The 14617-nt window shown below is 36.2% G+C and overlaps 1 protein-coding gene across 15 annotated transcripts in view; it reads right to left on the reverse strand.

Moving 5' to 3' along the window:
- Window positions 1–224: 224 nt before the first annotated feature.
- The window catches only part of LOC124181645 (kinase D-interacting substrate of 220 kDa), a 43875-nt gene continuing 29482 nt past the window's right edge, over window positions 225–14617 (reverse strand). For 8 of the 15 annotated variants that reach the window (XM_046568399.1, XM_046568398.1, XM_046568396.1 and 5 more), the window contains 13 exons: window positions 14371–14536; window positions 13748–14204; window positions 13479–13652; window positions 13243–13390; window positions 12977–13095; window positions 12877–12882; window positions 12559–12673; window positions 2402–2730; window positions 2006–2215; window positions 1735–1909; window positions 1380–1642; window positions 1075–1261; window positions 225–996 (listed from right to left, as the gene is read on the reverse strand). In XM_046568399.1, coding sequence (XP_046424355.1) covers window positions 815–996; window positions 1075–1261; window positions 1380–1642; window positions 1735–1909; window positions 2006–2215; window positions 2402–2730; window positions 12559–12673; window positions 12877–12882; window positions 12977–13095; window positions 13243–13390; window positions 13479–13652; window positions 13748–14204; window positions 14371–14536 — 2531 coding nt within the window. In that variant the 3' untranslated portion in view covers window positions 225–814. Of the gene's footprint in view, window positions 997–1074; window positions 1262–1379; window positions 1643–1734; window positions 1910–1966; window positions 2216–2401; window positions 2731–8046; window positions 9522–12558; window positions 12674–12876; window positions 12883–12976; window positions 13096–13242; window positions 13391–13478; window positions 13653–13747; window positions 14205–14370; window positions 14537–14617 lie in introns of those variants that run through there. The other 7 variants (XM_046568392.1, XM_046568391.1, XR_006870523.1 and 4 more) reach the window with 7 other exon arrangements.

Raw genomic sequence — 14617 nt, forward strand, 5'->3', positions numbered from 1 at the left:
TTAGTATATACATCTTATATATGAGTAAACATTAATAACAATATCTTATTATACGTATAACAAGACGTTTACGAATGTACAATACACAGCATAGCTGTATTAGCTAACAATAAGTTATTAAGGCACAGCACAGTGAGTGTGTGGGTGTACATTCTGGTAATTATGTTAGTTCTGGAATTGATTGAAAGGTTACACAAACCTAGAACTTCTTTTCCTTCTTCTATAGTCTAGCGTTACACGTTATATAAGTTATGGGGATGGTTACCCCTCAGTCGCAACCTGAACACTTTGATCCGAGAGTTGCAAAGACCAGGTCCCAGGTTTTTTTTTTTATATCATAATAATACATCATAGTTTGTGACTCTTTACCTCACGGTAACTATAAAATAGTAAGCAATGAATCACTAGAAAAATTGGTCGCCTAAATAACTCTACAGGAAAAATAAAATACCGATTAAATTCTCATATTGCGCGAAATTCATTCGCTCGTAAATTGCTGACTGGATTTTTTTAAGTAATCAAGATATGTATAAATGTACTATAAAGAGTACTATTTGTTCTCAATTTGTGTTAAACTATTCAGTATCGTACCAAACTTTGGTAAAATAAGGAAAACAATAGGTATGTTCAGTAATGATAAGTACGCGACGTGTCGGTGGATTGAAAATTGTATAGAAAATCAATAGACATTAAATGCGTGATACTATACTAGCCTTTCATAAGATAAGGCAAATGAATGTACAGCATTCAAAATATTGTTACGATGTGGCGCGTAGCAACGTGATTACAAAAAACCAAAACGGAAAGGTACAAATCAAGGATTTTCGGTGTTGTCCGTTTTAGTAGATGCAGATACGGTTGGTATCGGCACTGTAGATCCTTGAAGTTTCTCAGCTGAAGCAGCGATCGATTTTTTCCGTCGATCCATAATCAGTTTCACGATCCAAAGAATAGTCAATGGAATTGGCGTCATTATCGCAACTGATACTGGAGCAACTGCAAAGTAAACGAAATTGTTGAAATAATTCTCCGAAATAGAGATGATAGCTTATACAAGAATAGGTATATTCTTACTGGTGGTCAAATCAGCAGCTGGTTGCGGCAACGAGAATCTGAGTAGAAATATCGAGATTCCGGTGTTTTGAACTCCGGTTTCGACGGAGATTGCTGTTATATCAGGGCCCGGTTGCCTCAGAACAAGAGCGAGCAAATACCCAAACAAATACCCCAGCCAGGGTAATCCAATACCAGCAACAATGATCTGAAAAGTAATTTGATCAGCATGTTGAGTAATTCTTGGGAAATTCTAAATCTAGGGTTAGAGTAATATGGCAATTATTTTTGACGGTGCTATTTGGAAGTAAAAATTGTGTAATTACCCTCCACGAAAACAGTTGAAAGAGATACAGATTGGTAATAATGGCGAATACGATGATAGCAATGATCAGCAGACTGCACAACGGCTTCAGTACTCTTACTAGTATCCTTGAGACCCTTGGCAGTTTTTTCTGAATCAGGAATCCGATACCCAATGGAATGACAAGACCAACTGCGAACATTGCTATCCTCGAGTACGGAACCCCGAGGTTTGCACTGTTGAAAATCGTACTCCCAAGGGTGAAGATCCACAGCGGCATCATGCCTACGAATGACACATGATTTGATTAATATTCTCCGAACGATTTTTGTAAAGATCATATCGCAGTACATACAAAAGCGAGTTGGAAAACTCACCAAACGCTGCCAATGTACTGATGGTGGTCATTGTTACAGATAAATTGAGATTGCCACCCAAAATTACTGTCCAAATATTAGATGCACCTCCGGCAGGACTCACCCCGGCGAAAAACATTCCCAACCGCAGTTCAGGATCGTCTGGAAACAGGACTAATCCAATGCCGTAACTCAGCTGTGAATTGGTATAATACATGTGATTATCACTGATACAGATAATGATATAGTTTACCCAAACTAACACATCGATCAATGAATATAGTTATTTTACCAGCGGCATCCAGATAAACTGGCAAACGAACCCGATCGTCGGACCGATCGGTCGCTTCAAGGTACGTTTGCAGAGTGGCCAGTCCATGGCAGCGCCAAAGTTGATGTACATTATTGAGACCATGACGGCAACGAATACTGTGAAAAGTGTATCGATGATACGCTCTTCTCGAATAACGATCACCGACAGGGCGTCCGAGGTCTTGTTCTCCTAAAATCAATGTAAAAATTTAATTTCATGCAGTTACATATTTTTCATTTAAATCATTTTCATTCCTTATTTGGTTTTCTACGTAAAGTATGATGTTTGAAGCCAGAAAATGCAATTTCTATTTTCCTTATTATAGTTTTTCTAGTAATAACTGCATAAGATATATATACATATATATATTTATACCTGGTCGGGAGATACGATGGACAGAAGGATGTCGGCATTGCCGAGAAAGTTACCGGACACGACAAGGTTGCTACTCCAAACCAAATCGTTCACCGTGCTCGAATCCAACACCGGCAAATCATCAACGGTTGCTACGGATTCTCTCGTCGTCGAGACGACGACGGTCCCGTTTGCAACGTCGGCCTCTGTTACGTTGGCGGTGAATGCCACGGAAAGTGCCTCGTGCATGTGAACCGTCACCGTCTGCGATTCAAACGTAACATTCCATCCCGACGCCGCAGTGATCATCAGGAAAAGTCCCAGAATCATTCGTATCTCCATGATTCTCTCTGTAGATATAATTTAGAAGTAGATACTTACGCCTAACCAGAAAATAGGTATAATCTCCAAAGACTTGGCGTTAAAAGTATAGCCGGTCGTTAATACGGAATACATATTGGACTTTTCATACGTCCGTTAAAGCGTCCGAGTCATCGTCCGTGACTTTCAATAAATAAGAATTAAAATGTAGCGGAAACATCGTTTTCTCTACACATATAGAACTCGAAGTTTCTCTGTATGCCTGTCCGTACGTTCCCTTATATCATCAGAACTACTGAGACGATTTTGATTTTTTTTTTCTGTAGATTTCGTTACAACAATACCAATCGTTTTGGAAATGTAACGATATTTTTAAGCTAAGTCGAAACAGGATATGCTCAAAAGTTTTCAATGTCTCGACGAACATTAAAAAATATAATATTTTTGCGACAAGAAGGATTTGAAAATATTCGCGGATGAAATCCAAGGCAAAGACAACGATCGCAGTTTAGAATCTACGCAACAAGTATAAATGATTATACTTTACACAGCTTTGTAGATCATGTTGTTGTTTTGCGAAATACTTGAAGATTTTTGACGGTCAATTTATACCGTACTGCAAATAATTGTACATACGATAAAAGCCGAGACGACAAAGCCTGTATCAGTGCCAACTGGTATGCATTATCAACAAGATGCATTTTACAATAACATCGTAAATGATACTTTGAACTCTACAGCCCATGATATATAACGCGTTGCAAAATTCTCGCGTGCGTTTCCGCGCTTACGATCGGTATATAATTTGCAATAACATCTAAATTGTACGTCCTAATCGTTTCTGATAGAAACGAGGACTGCCCGACTAATTGATTTATGCTATTGTGTTTTAATACAGTTAATAAGTTGAGTGGAGTAGAAGACATTACGAGCACGAACAACGGGATCAATTCATGTGTCTCTAAACAATAAAACGTGTCCGGATACACGCGTACACGTTAATAGTTTCTATGAAACGTTGACCTGACCGATTCCAGTGAAAGTTCTACACCAAGAGCTACTCGTATATTGCTTACAGTCATTTGCAATGACAAGATAGCTGATCCGACGGTTCACAGTTATTGACGCTTCGGCAGGTCGCTGATAAATGGAAACTGAATATGTCGTAAAAAAAAATTCACATGCAATAGAGATTTGCAATTATACGTACAATAGTTGACTAGCAACTATACTACTCCTCACTCAAAGATTTACTACGCGTGCGCACGACTATGACGATTTTATAGTTCCTGCGTGATGATCGATATTTGAATTATTATACCTTTGTATGAATATTATTTAGCCGTTGCAAAAGACTGCGCTTCGATTGCGATCCGTAGGAGGAAAAACGCAGCTTTTGCCAGATCCCGAGAAATCGGCAAAGTTGCCGCGTATTTATCGGAGAGAAACTTTTACGTAGAACCTGCGCGAAATCGGAGCACCGCAAGACTGATTTACTCGTACCACATTTGTGATCAATCTCTGAGATGCTACGAGACGTTCCCCCACCACTACGATGACTATTCGCATTACTTGGTAGATCTACATTTTTTTTTTTTTTTTTCAATTATCTTACCGATACTTTGAACATTTCGCACAGCATGATGAGCTGATTTATTATGGATTAATATGATGACACGTATAAAGAATCGTTGGACCGAAACAACAATGAACCGGTTAGACTTTTAACTTCCATCGAAAATAAATATATGTTACTTATACACTGCATTTTGTAATGTTAATCAGATGCCAGAGGTTCAAGGCACGTGGGTAAATAAATTATATCGATATTTATGCCTGAGGGGAATAGAATTTAAGCACATAACTGGAACTCAAAATTCCATTGGGATTATCACCTATCCGTACTTTGATCGAGCGAATAGATCTAGAATAGAAGCTGCGTTTCTGCACGTTAATTTGAATCCCCGATTAGCTTGACACTAATCTAGAATTCAAGACTGGATTACAAATCGCGTACTAGCTCTTCGAGATAGTAGTAAATAATTTTGTGATAGTCAATACGTGAGAAAGTCAACGTTTCTGATAACAAATGATAATTATATACAGACGAGAGTAACTGATGACATTGAACTGTCTAATTGCCATCTTATCTTGTGGATCGATGTTTCATCGCTATCGACATCTCATATCGTCCGTGTAACACTAACACAAATATCGTTATATCTTCAAAATGTGTCGTTGTAATGGCATATAGACTGAAACATATAGCCAGACACTGTAGCTATTCACAGAAAAAAAAAAGAATCAAAATTGGTTCGGTAGTTTTGGAGTTATAAGCGATCAGATTGACGTCGAGCGTGATTCGATACCGTATTTACAATTCAAAAATAAAATCGCTTCGAATATTTTTGTCTTGTATTCAATACAGAAATAATTGACAGGTATTTTATTTTATTTCAACACGATATGCTAAAATTTTGAATCCATAAATATTCGAAGTTTCAGCGTCGAAAAAATCTAACTTTTATTGAATGCTTCTAGTTTCTAAAAAATTTCACAGAAAAAAACTATTATAAATATTTTCAGCGAAAGTCTATAAAGGCTCAAACTTTGTACGTAGCAGTAAATGTAGAAAATTAATTTGTTTATTTATAAAATAAACTTTCAATTTTTTCCAACCAACAGTACTTACTAAATTGGTGCTATGTAATTAAAAAATTTCAAATATACATTACAATTCAACAAATAAACCCAATTATACTACCAACCGCAATCTTTCATTCATCGTTCAAATTTTGTACCTGAGCAACTTTAAATTTCGTTTCAAAGAGCGTCTAGATTTAGTTTTTGAACGCAAAAAGTTAAGTCCTGACTCTCAATTCGCAGTTTTGCTGAAATTTTTGGATGCCCGGTATCGTTTCACAAGTTTTGATTGTTCTTTTAAAAATTCGGATGCTGTTTCGTAATGTTGTTCACTTTTAAAATTCACAGAAATCTTAGCAAAACATTGGTTGGTTTCAACTTTTCGCAAATTGAATTCGATCCATGACGCAAATTTGGACTAAAACAAACGTATTAATCATTGAAAAAACGATTTTAAAAAGGCCTATTTGTTATAAATACTATTTGTTCGAAACAATGGCAAACGTATAGTACAAATTTCATAAAAATTTAATAAACAAAGTAATTTATTCATTTATTACCACATGCAAAGTTGGACAGATTATGGACTTCTCCTGAAAGTATCGGTTTTTTTGTTTTTTTTTATAAAACTCTTTACAAATTATAGAAGCATTCGGATAAAAGTTTGATTTTACCGACTTTGTAGGATTAAAAATTCATAAATCCTAAATTGTGCTTATCATGTTGAAATAAAAAAATACATGTCAATTATTTCCGTATTGAGTACAAGAAGGAGAAAAAAAAACATTCAAGGCGATTTTATTTTACAATTGTAATTACGATTTATTCCTTACTACAGCTCATCACGTGTTCGGTTTCTGTTATATGAAGCACACGTGTCCCCTGATTTGAAAAAAAACCATCTAATCACTGATTATACAACGTGAAAATAAAAGGATAAAAGATTCTAGGTATAACATTGAATCAACTTCAATCCGTGTTTCGTCATTCTTAAAAATTACAGTACGTAACAGGGTTTCCATAAAACTTTTTTTCACCGGGATCGTGTTGATCGGCTAATACATTCAAATAAATCGTCTTATTGCGGTTGATTACAACGGATCAAACGTCGGTCACACCCTCGTAAAAAAATACGATTAACTTCCCCCGATTCGACGAAAGTTGATAAACATTACCGTGTGATAACGGAGTTGCAAATGTCCGTGAAATTTCACTTTACAGGGCTCCCCGAAAGACGCGTCAACTTCTCACGACCAACTGAGATCACGGCCAAGCGTAAACTGGTTACGTCACAAACCCGCCTCGAGCATGGGGCCAAGTTATAGTCGTGCACTATGCGTAAATTCGAATGTGATCCTTGGGTGTGCGGCGAGTCTTTGTATTATCGGGATCGTTCGAGGAGACGTGATCGTCGAGTCGCGGTGATTTGGGCGCGGTTAATTCAAAAGCGCTCGATGATTAGTAAAATTCTTTTTATTTTTGCTTTTCAAATTGTCGCGTAATTTAAAAATTTTTTTATACATATATATATAGCCTCGGGGTTGAAGTTCCGAATTTGAAAAGTTCTGAAAATGGATATTTATGGATGACTCGGGGGGGGGAGTTGGATCGATCGGGCAAAGAATAACATTAGTTTTTGCGGATGAATTGTCGCACGATGGTTTTGATAACTTGCACAAATCTGCGTCACGCGTGTAAGGATTTTTGCATAGGTAAGTAGTGTTGTGCAGATAGTGTGCTTTTATACCCATAAAAATAGTGAAAATATTTGTACGTTAAACCAACCATAGGTTTTATTTAAGGCACGCAAATATATACATTATACTCGACAAGATAATCTCACTATTTTTCACGTTTTATACATAATAAGGTATAACAAGTCACAAGGCTAATGATAGCAGTAGTCAACGGCGATACATGGTAGGAAAACTATATTTTGATTGTTGAGATGAATTAACACATGCACTATCAACTAATATATTTGTGAATATTAAGTTGGATCGTCATAGTTTTAAGGCCTGTACGAAAATTAAGTATAAGCTGCAACTGTCCAACTGTGCCAAGAGAATAATAAACAAAAATAAAACATTTAAACGATGTACCCTGCTCGTCAAAGTAGTTGTGATACGACCCAGTTATTATTTCGACGAATAGTTGTATACTTCGCACTCGCAGTGTAGTATTTCAGCAGCTGATTATTAAGAAAAAATAGTTACAAAGATCAATTCGGCTGATAGAATTGACTCCATGTGGCTGGAAAAATCGGCCCGAATCAATAAGCACAAATTAATACATCTTATTTAACATTTAAAATCGAAAAGACGCGATGATGATTTTTTTTTTCAATTACTGCAAAGACATAACAAATATCGGTATTGCTTGTGTGAAAAAAATACCATTAGTCTTTTTCGAAAACGAATAAACCGTACAACGTAGAATGCCGATAATTATTTGATTCAATCACGGTGTACTTTTAGGAAATAAAAAAAATTAGTACAACGTCTTACACACCGATACTAGTGAATACTGCTGGTAAGATTGAGCTTGTTGTTTACAGCTTTCATAATTTATACCCTCAAATGCGGATGTTACAAGTGTTATTACTATGCGTTTGATGATTTTTTTCATTACAGTTTATCTGTAACATGATAAATGCACGAGTAATCGGTATTTACTCAACTAAAAACTCAATTATTGTTGCAATATTACGTATACATTGTAAATAGTTTTTAAATTGCTTATAGTGTAACAATAAAGCGTAATAAGTAGAATAAAAATACCTATGAGATAAGAAAAATAACCAATAAATATTGCTGCTGCTACTGCTGGTGAAATCAATCGCGCATTATTAATGATCGATTAATGTTTTGGAATGAGTTTTAACCAACGATATTTTTCGAGAAAAATAAAGTGATAATTATGCATAGTATTAAGTTACGTATCTATAGACTGGTTGTATTGCTTATAATATTTTTAACAATATAATATATGCAATATATATGTATGTACATAAGACTCTCAAGTTGAGAGTACGGGTAACTCAAAAGATCACTTATATCTTACAGGAAATGTTTTTTTAACCCCTGAAAGAAAAAAATAAAAGAAAAAATATCCACTTTGACGTAATATATATGTATCTACCTAGTCGTTATTAAAATAATATACCTAATATCATTTATAAGATACGGTTTAAAGAGCTGTCTTGATTTTAATACTATAAAGTCAATATTAAAATAGAATCCTACGATAAAAATTCCAAGGCGCAATTAATAATATAAAACTCAATAAGTACAAACGTCCCAATTGAAACCTAGATACCTAATATCTGCTCATTTCTTAATACGAGGCAGTAATTTTACAAATATGGGATCCTAAAATACTGATAGTCAAACAACAGTTTCCGGGTCATTTAAATCTTCTGCATTTTGACGCGACAAAGATTTCCTTCCAGAAGTTTCTCTAACAACAAGAGCGATGCAGTCAGAATAATCAACGGCGGTAGAACGCTCGCCTCCGTGTGGTAAACTTTTATTAGAGGAAGGTGAAGCCTCGCTGCTTTCTCCAGGACTGAAATCATGTTTTGTACCTTCGGAGCATGAATGAGTAGGCGTCGATAGCTCCGAGACTAAGGGAGTGGATTCGTCGTCGCAATCCAATTCTACCTCAGTGGGAGACGAAGGCACGATTCCGATCAGTTTGTCTTTGTGCTTCGCCAGCTTTTCCAGGCTTTTCGCTGGTACTGGAATAGAAATGGTTGTAGCGGTGGTAGATTCGTCTACCGGTTTAGAATCAGATTTATGCGTCTTGAAAGAGACGGAGAATATCGGCTTTAGTGGGATGATGCTCTTGGCCGAACTCTCGTCGGCGGATTTTGACCGGAACGTTAAATGAGGAGATTCAGGTGGCGATATGAGGAGAGACGTTGGCCGCGAACGTGTATTGTTCATCTTGTAATTGCAATTCAGGTGGCTCTGGGAACAGACAGACCTTACGCTTCGCTGAGAGGCGATACTTCGTTGCGAGTTGGAACGATGGAGATGCGAAGTGGAGTCTTGGGAGCTTTCATCCGATGTATCGGGGTCTCCAAATACTGGTTGCCAGTGGAGGAGCGGGGAGGCTTGCAGCAGGACATACTCGGTGTCAGGCGCTGAGCTGCTGACGGAACCTCGACGTCCACCTAAAACATTTCTTGCCAGCTACACGAAGATCCTTGATATTCATTTGCCGCTATTACAGCTTACAGCTAATTATAAGTAAAATCAAAATCTAATTGTGAGATGAATAAATCTAAAATCTTTAGTAATTTTCTAAACTCTGGTACATTGTATCCATGTTTCAAGAAATAAAGATTACCTGCTCGCATTGCAGAGCACATGTGAAAGAAATTCACGTTCACAGTAAACATGGTTATTTCCCAATATTAGAAACAAGTTCAGTTATCGATATAAAATTACACTATGAAAAGTTATTGGCCTTTAAGCAATACTAAGTATTAGAACAACATGCATTTGCCAAGTACACGCGCTTTAAAGCAAAGTACAAATATATCTCCGGAAAACTTTGAGACTTGGCCACTTGAACAAACTCTAGTTGGTGCGACATATACTTAGACTGTTCGTGGTCAGACTCCGAGCTTCCTCGCAGTAGGTGTTAGGATATGCAGATTGTTACAAAGATCGTACATACTTGAGAAAATGAAGTTAATACATTATTTAGTTAACACAAAATAAAATGAATCCATCTCTACACCCAGATGTCCCTGATACACGGTTTATAGCATAGAAGAAGAGAAAAATCGAACATTCAAAGACTAATGTGCGGTACATTAATAGGTAAAACTAACTCCGGAAAATCTTTCACCGTCGAGATAATATAAACTTCTTTTCACCCGCATTTTTTTCTTCTTCTTCCATACAGAGGATTATTGTGAAAGGATGGGAAGCCATGCATAATTAAAAAAAAAAAAAAAACGCAATTGAAATATACGACTAAATAAATCCATGCATCACTCAGTTTTAAGTTTATTTTATTGCAATTTGCACATATTAATTACTTATTCATGAACAATTTGTATCAATTGTATATAATAATAATTTTCATGCAACGCGTAGGTAAAAATATATAGCGTTGACCTTTATTAATTTTATTCCATACTGCATCACGTTCGAGTCACAATCGAATTATTGTTAAGCTATGTACGAGCATAATGTATATTTACTCATACAGACAAGCCAATAACTTTTGATTTTTCCCCTCTTTTTTTTTTCTCAATGGTAATCGCGTACTTTAGAAGTAGCAGTGTAGCTCTCTGTAGCATAGATACCCAAAGAGATAGTAGAAACCTATCAATAATTGTTTATCGCTATCTTCCAGCAGCTGCAATCTCATATTACACACGTATTTCAGTCTTACATTAACACTGTTGCTTAAACCGAATTAATCTGAAATTAGCGTAATCAGTAACGCGTTAAACGCGCCCAAGCATTATATACAGTGTGGATACATGAAACAAGATCTGTCCAGGTCCTCATCGATACCATAGTTAACTTTACACGTTTTAGATTCGGTGGGGTTTTCTTTTTTTTTTCTATTAAATCTAAATAATCGCAATACAAACTTACTTCCTACCTTCCATTTCAATCGAATAATTCGATGCAGTGGACTCTCGATAATTCCCAATCGTCAGACTAATGGGAAAATACTTGAATTACATGCTGTCATCAGAGAAAAGAACAGAAGAGAAAAGCCAAGCCTGCATGCTGATTGGACATTGGAAAGAGTTACTGATGAGATATTCATAAATTCTTGTCAAGAATATAGTAGGAGTGAAATTATCGAGAGTCTACTGGAATAGAAAATCTCTCGTATTAAGAAATATTGCTAGTAATACTGTCTAATCTGATGAAGCTAATAATTAATTAATGTAATATGAACCGATATGAATAGATCACAAATATTGTTTTTTTTTTAAATTTTTTTTTTCTACTATTTAAATATATGTATTTGGTTAATAACGCTTCGGTGAAGAACCGACCAACTTGGTAAACTTATATCTATGTATATGATATTCATGATAATTGTGTTCGTTTTGACTATACAGTCACTGATTAAACTGATCTGGATTATTTTAATCTATTTCTAAAACGAAAAGAATAAGAACGTGATCGTGATCGTTTCGATAATTGAGCAGACAGTTAAAATGATACGTTATATGTATCATAGTCACATAAAAGAAACTAAGTTTCGCCTTTGAACTACAGTTGGGACCCTGCCTAAGGTAAGTGAGAACAATAAGCTGAAATTTTCTAATTCACCATTCAAAGAAATACAGAGAAATCTTTTCATTAGTCCCGTCTGATTACACAATATTACAAAAGTAATACAATAAATTGTGATATTTACCTAACGTGATAATTACAACCAGAGGTTTTTATTTATTATCACACTAGACTCGGCACTTAACAAAGTACCAGATAGCCGGAATGACGTTAATTAACATTCGTCGTGGCTCGCAGCCATTGTAAGGTTCTCCGAAACTAGATTTTATCTACAAGCCTAAACTAATTGTTCAAATGCAGTATTATATGTACATAGTATATCTATGCACAGAGTAACCTAATGAAATATCCAAGTACCGTAAACAAAAAATATTTCGGAAAATATTTCAACAAGCCCATTTTAATGCTCTTGATTGAAGTGAGGATAGATTGAGAAGCATATAGGAGTAATGGTTGCAATTCCACAGAATATCTTTGTATTTACAACCGTTACCATCTATACATAGATGTAATAATATAAAACTTTGGACTGTTCCTTATTCTACAACATTCGGACTTATACTTTCATGTGAACTGTAAGTATTCCGCATTTCATTTTATAGCATCACAGATATGATTCGTATCTTTCATTAAAAAATTACCGAAATTTTTTATTTATCTACTTACGTACAAATTATTTGCAATATGTTTACCCGCGATGAGAAATACACGCTCTTTGCACGATATCTATGCCACAAAAATACACTTCCTACAGTGTATTATATATCAAAATTGATAATAATTTCAAGAATGGATAGCGTGTTCTCAGCCATTTTTGACTAGATTATAGTACTGAACTGTAGTCGATATCTAATTCAGAGTTGACGTCATCATTCGACGGTTCCTGAACAATGACCAAAGGCAGATTAAGTGCAAGAGAAGAGGAGGGAGGCTCACCTGGAAGTGAGTCGGTTGGAGCTGTTGCTGGCGAAGGTACATCTAGCACATCTTCGCACGCCTCCTCATTCAACGTCTGCAGGGCTCCGCAGATCATTTGTTCCTCAAGGGTTACCTGACACACAACACGCGCACACATAACGCACATGCTTTACAATATAACGAACTCATTGCGAGTGAATATGCAAGCCGCCGTGTATAATTCATTATTTTCTTTTCTTCTCGGATTCATTAAAACGTCTGTAAAACTTTATGAATTTCAAAAATAAAATTTTCATCAACTGTACATTTAACTTTCATAAGAAAGCAGCACCTTACCTGATACTAAATCCAATGTGAAAGCGTGTCAATATTTTCTATACATTAGTCCACAGTAATTTAAATTTGGCAACATGCTTTATTCGCAGTCAATTCTCACCTGTTTTTCCATTACAGATTGCTTGCTCGGATCTCGTCTAGAAGAGCCATCGGTTCGTGATGTAGACTTATCTTTTTCCACAACAACAGGTCGCGATGAAACATTTTGCGGCGTTGGTTCTATTACATAAATGTGTTCTCAGTTGAAAAAAAATTATCTTTACTGAATGATAATGGAAATTGAAACCGCTATTCGAATTGCCTGCAAAGTGTAATAGATAAAAAAAAAAAAAAAAACCTGTTATTAAGTTCGTTCGATGTATTAACCTTTGCGTGTAATTTGCTCTGATCCTACGGTAAATCGAACGCTGCGAGGACCTTCTTCATGAGTTGTAAAAGATGAAAGTTCCGCTTCCCTAAGAGACGCAATAACGATACGGAAAAGTTCCCAATCTCCGAACCCCATTTTAAGTACCTAAAATTACCGAAAACAGTATTAAATTGAAATATTTTCGATTAGAAGAGAAGCACAAGTCGGTTCGAATTCAGTTGAGTAATCTTACTTTTTTCAGCTCTTGTAGATCACAGTGAAGTAGTACTCGACCACTTATATTATTTTCCCTGATGACATTTTTGTAACGGGCTGCTTGGGCTGGACTTAGTTCTTCTACTTTCCCAAGGAGATCGCAAACTCCATTAACCGAGAGACTCGATAATTTCATTTCCAAAATGTCTGGCTGTGAGAGTCACAAATATTACAAGACTACTATAATCTCCCTATTTCAAGACGACCTCCTACAGTTTATGAAAGATTTTTCAATAATTTACGCACCGGAAGACTAGTGATTGCAGATATTGGCCTAGGCGCAGGTTCCATAGGGGGCAAATGTACCCATGGTGGAGGCTGCCAATCCATTGCCGATTGTGCAACCCAGCCTGGCTGTAACGGACGTTGTTCATTGTTTCCTCTGGATGATCTGTGTTGGCGATTAGTTAACACGCTTTTACTGGGTGGCCAGTGTTCCTGATGATTGACGTGATTGTTCCACGGCGCGGCTGGTTTGTACATACCAGAAGTCATACTCTCCTCGTCGATTACCTGCTGCTCTTCTTTAATCTTTTTCTTTATATATGGATCGAGATTTATCGTAAACGGAAGGAATATTTTCATATCTGATATCAAAAGACTAGATCGATGAAAAGTAAGAAATACATCGAGTTTTCGCTCGTCTCTATCCATTTCCAATAGGGGTTGAACGTCTTTTAGTACCGGTATCTGAGGTCGCACTCTACAAAAAGTATCGATATAATGAAATTTGAATAATATACGCAAATCAGGGTGGTCATGGGTAAAATTTTTAACTGCCCGAAATCACAACGTTTTTTAGAAACCCAGCTTTTATGACCAATCCGCAAATAAATAAAATAAAGGAATCGTTGGAACAATTGACTTACTTATCGTACAGAGCTTTGAGGGATGTGGAATCGTCGAGCGTTTCTTCATAGAGATCATAATGTAGGATCATCCAAGAAGTTCTAAAAGGCCACTGTTCTGTGATGTTGATCCAACTGGCCAGATGATACCAATTAAAATCTATTTGGAATGCTTTCAGCAGTCTTCCTGCAATAATAAAGTAGTGCTCGTACCCTCAAATCTTTGACCAATCGCTGAACATTTACGAATCATGATAAATGCTAGAGC

This window comes from Neodiprion fabricii, chromosome 4 (assembly GCF_021155785.1).
Source record: "Neodiprion fabricii isolate iyNeoFabr1 chromosome 4, iyNeoFabr1.1, whole genome shotgun sequence".
Lineage (NCBI taxonomy): Eukaryota > Metazoa > Arthropoda > Insecta > Hymenoptera > Diprionidae > Neodiprion > Neodiprion fabricii.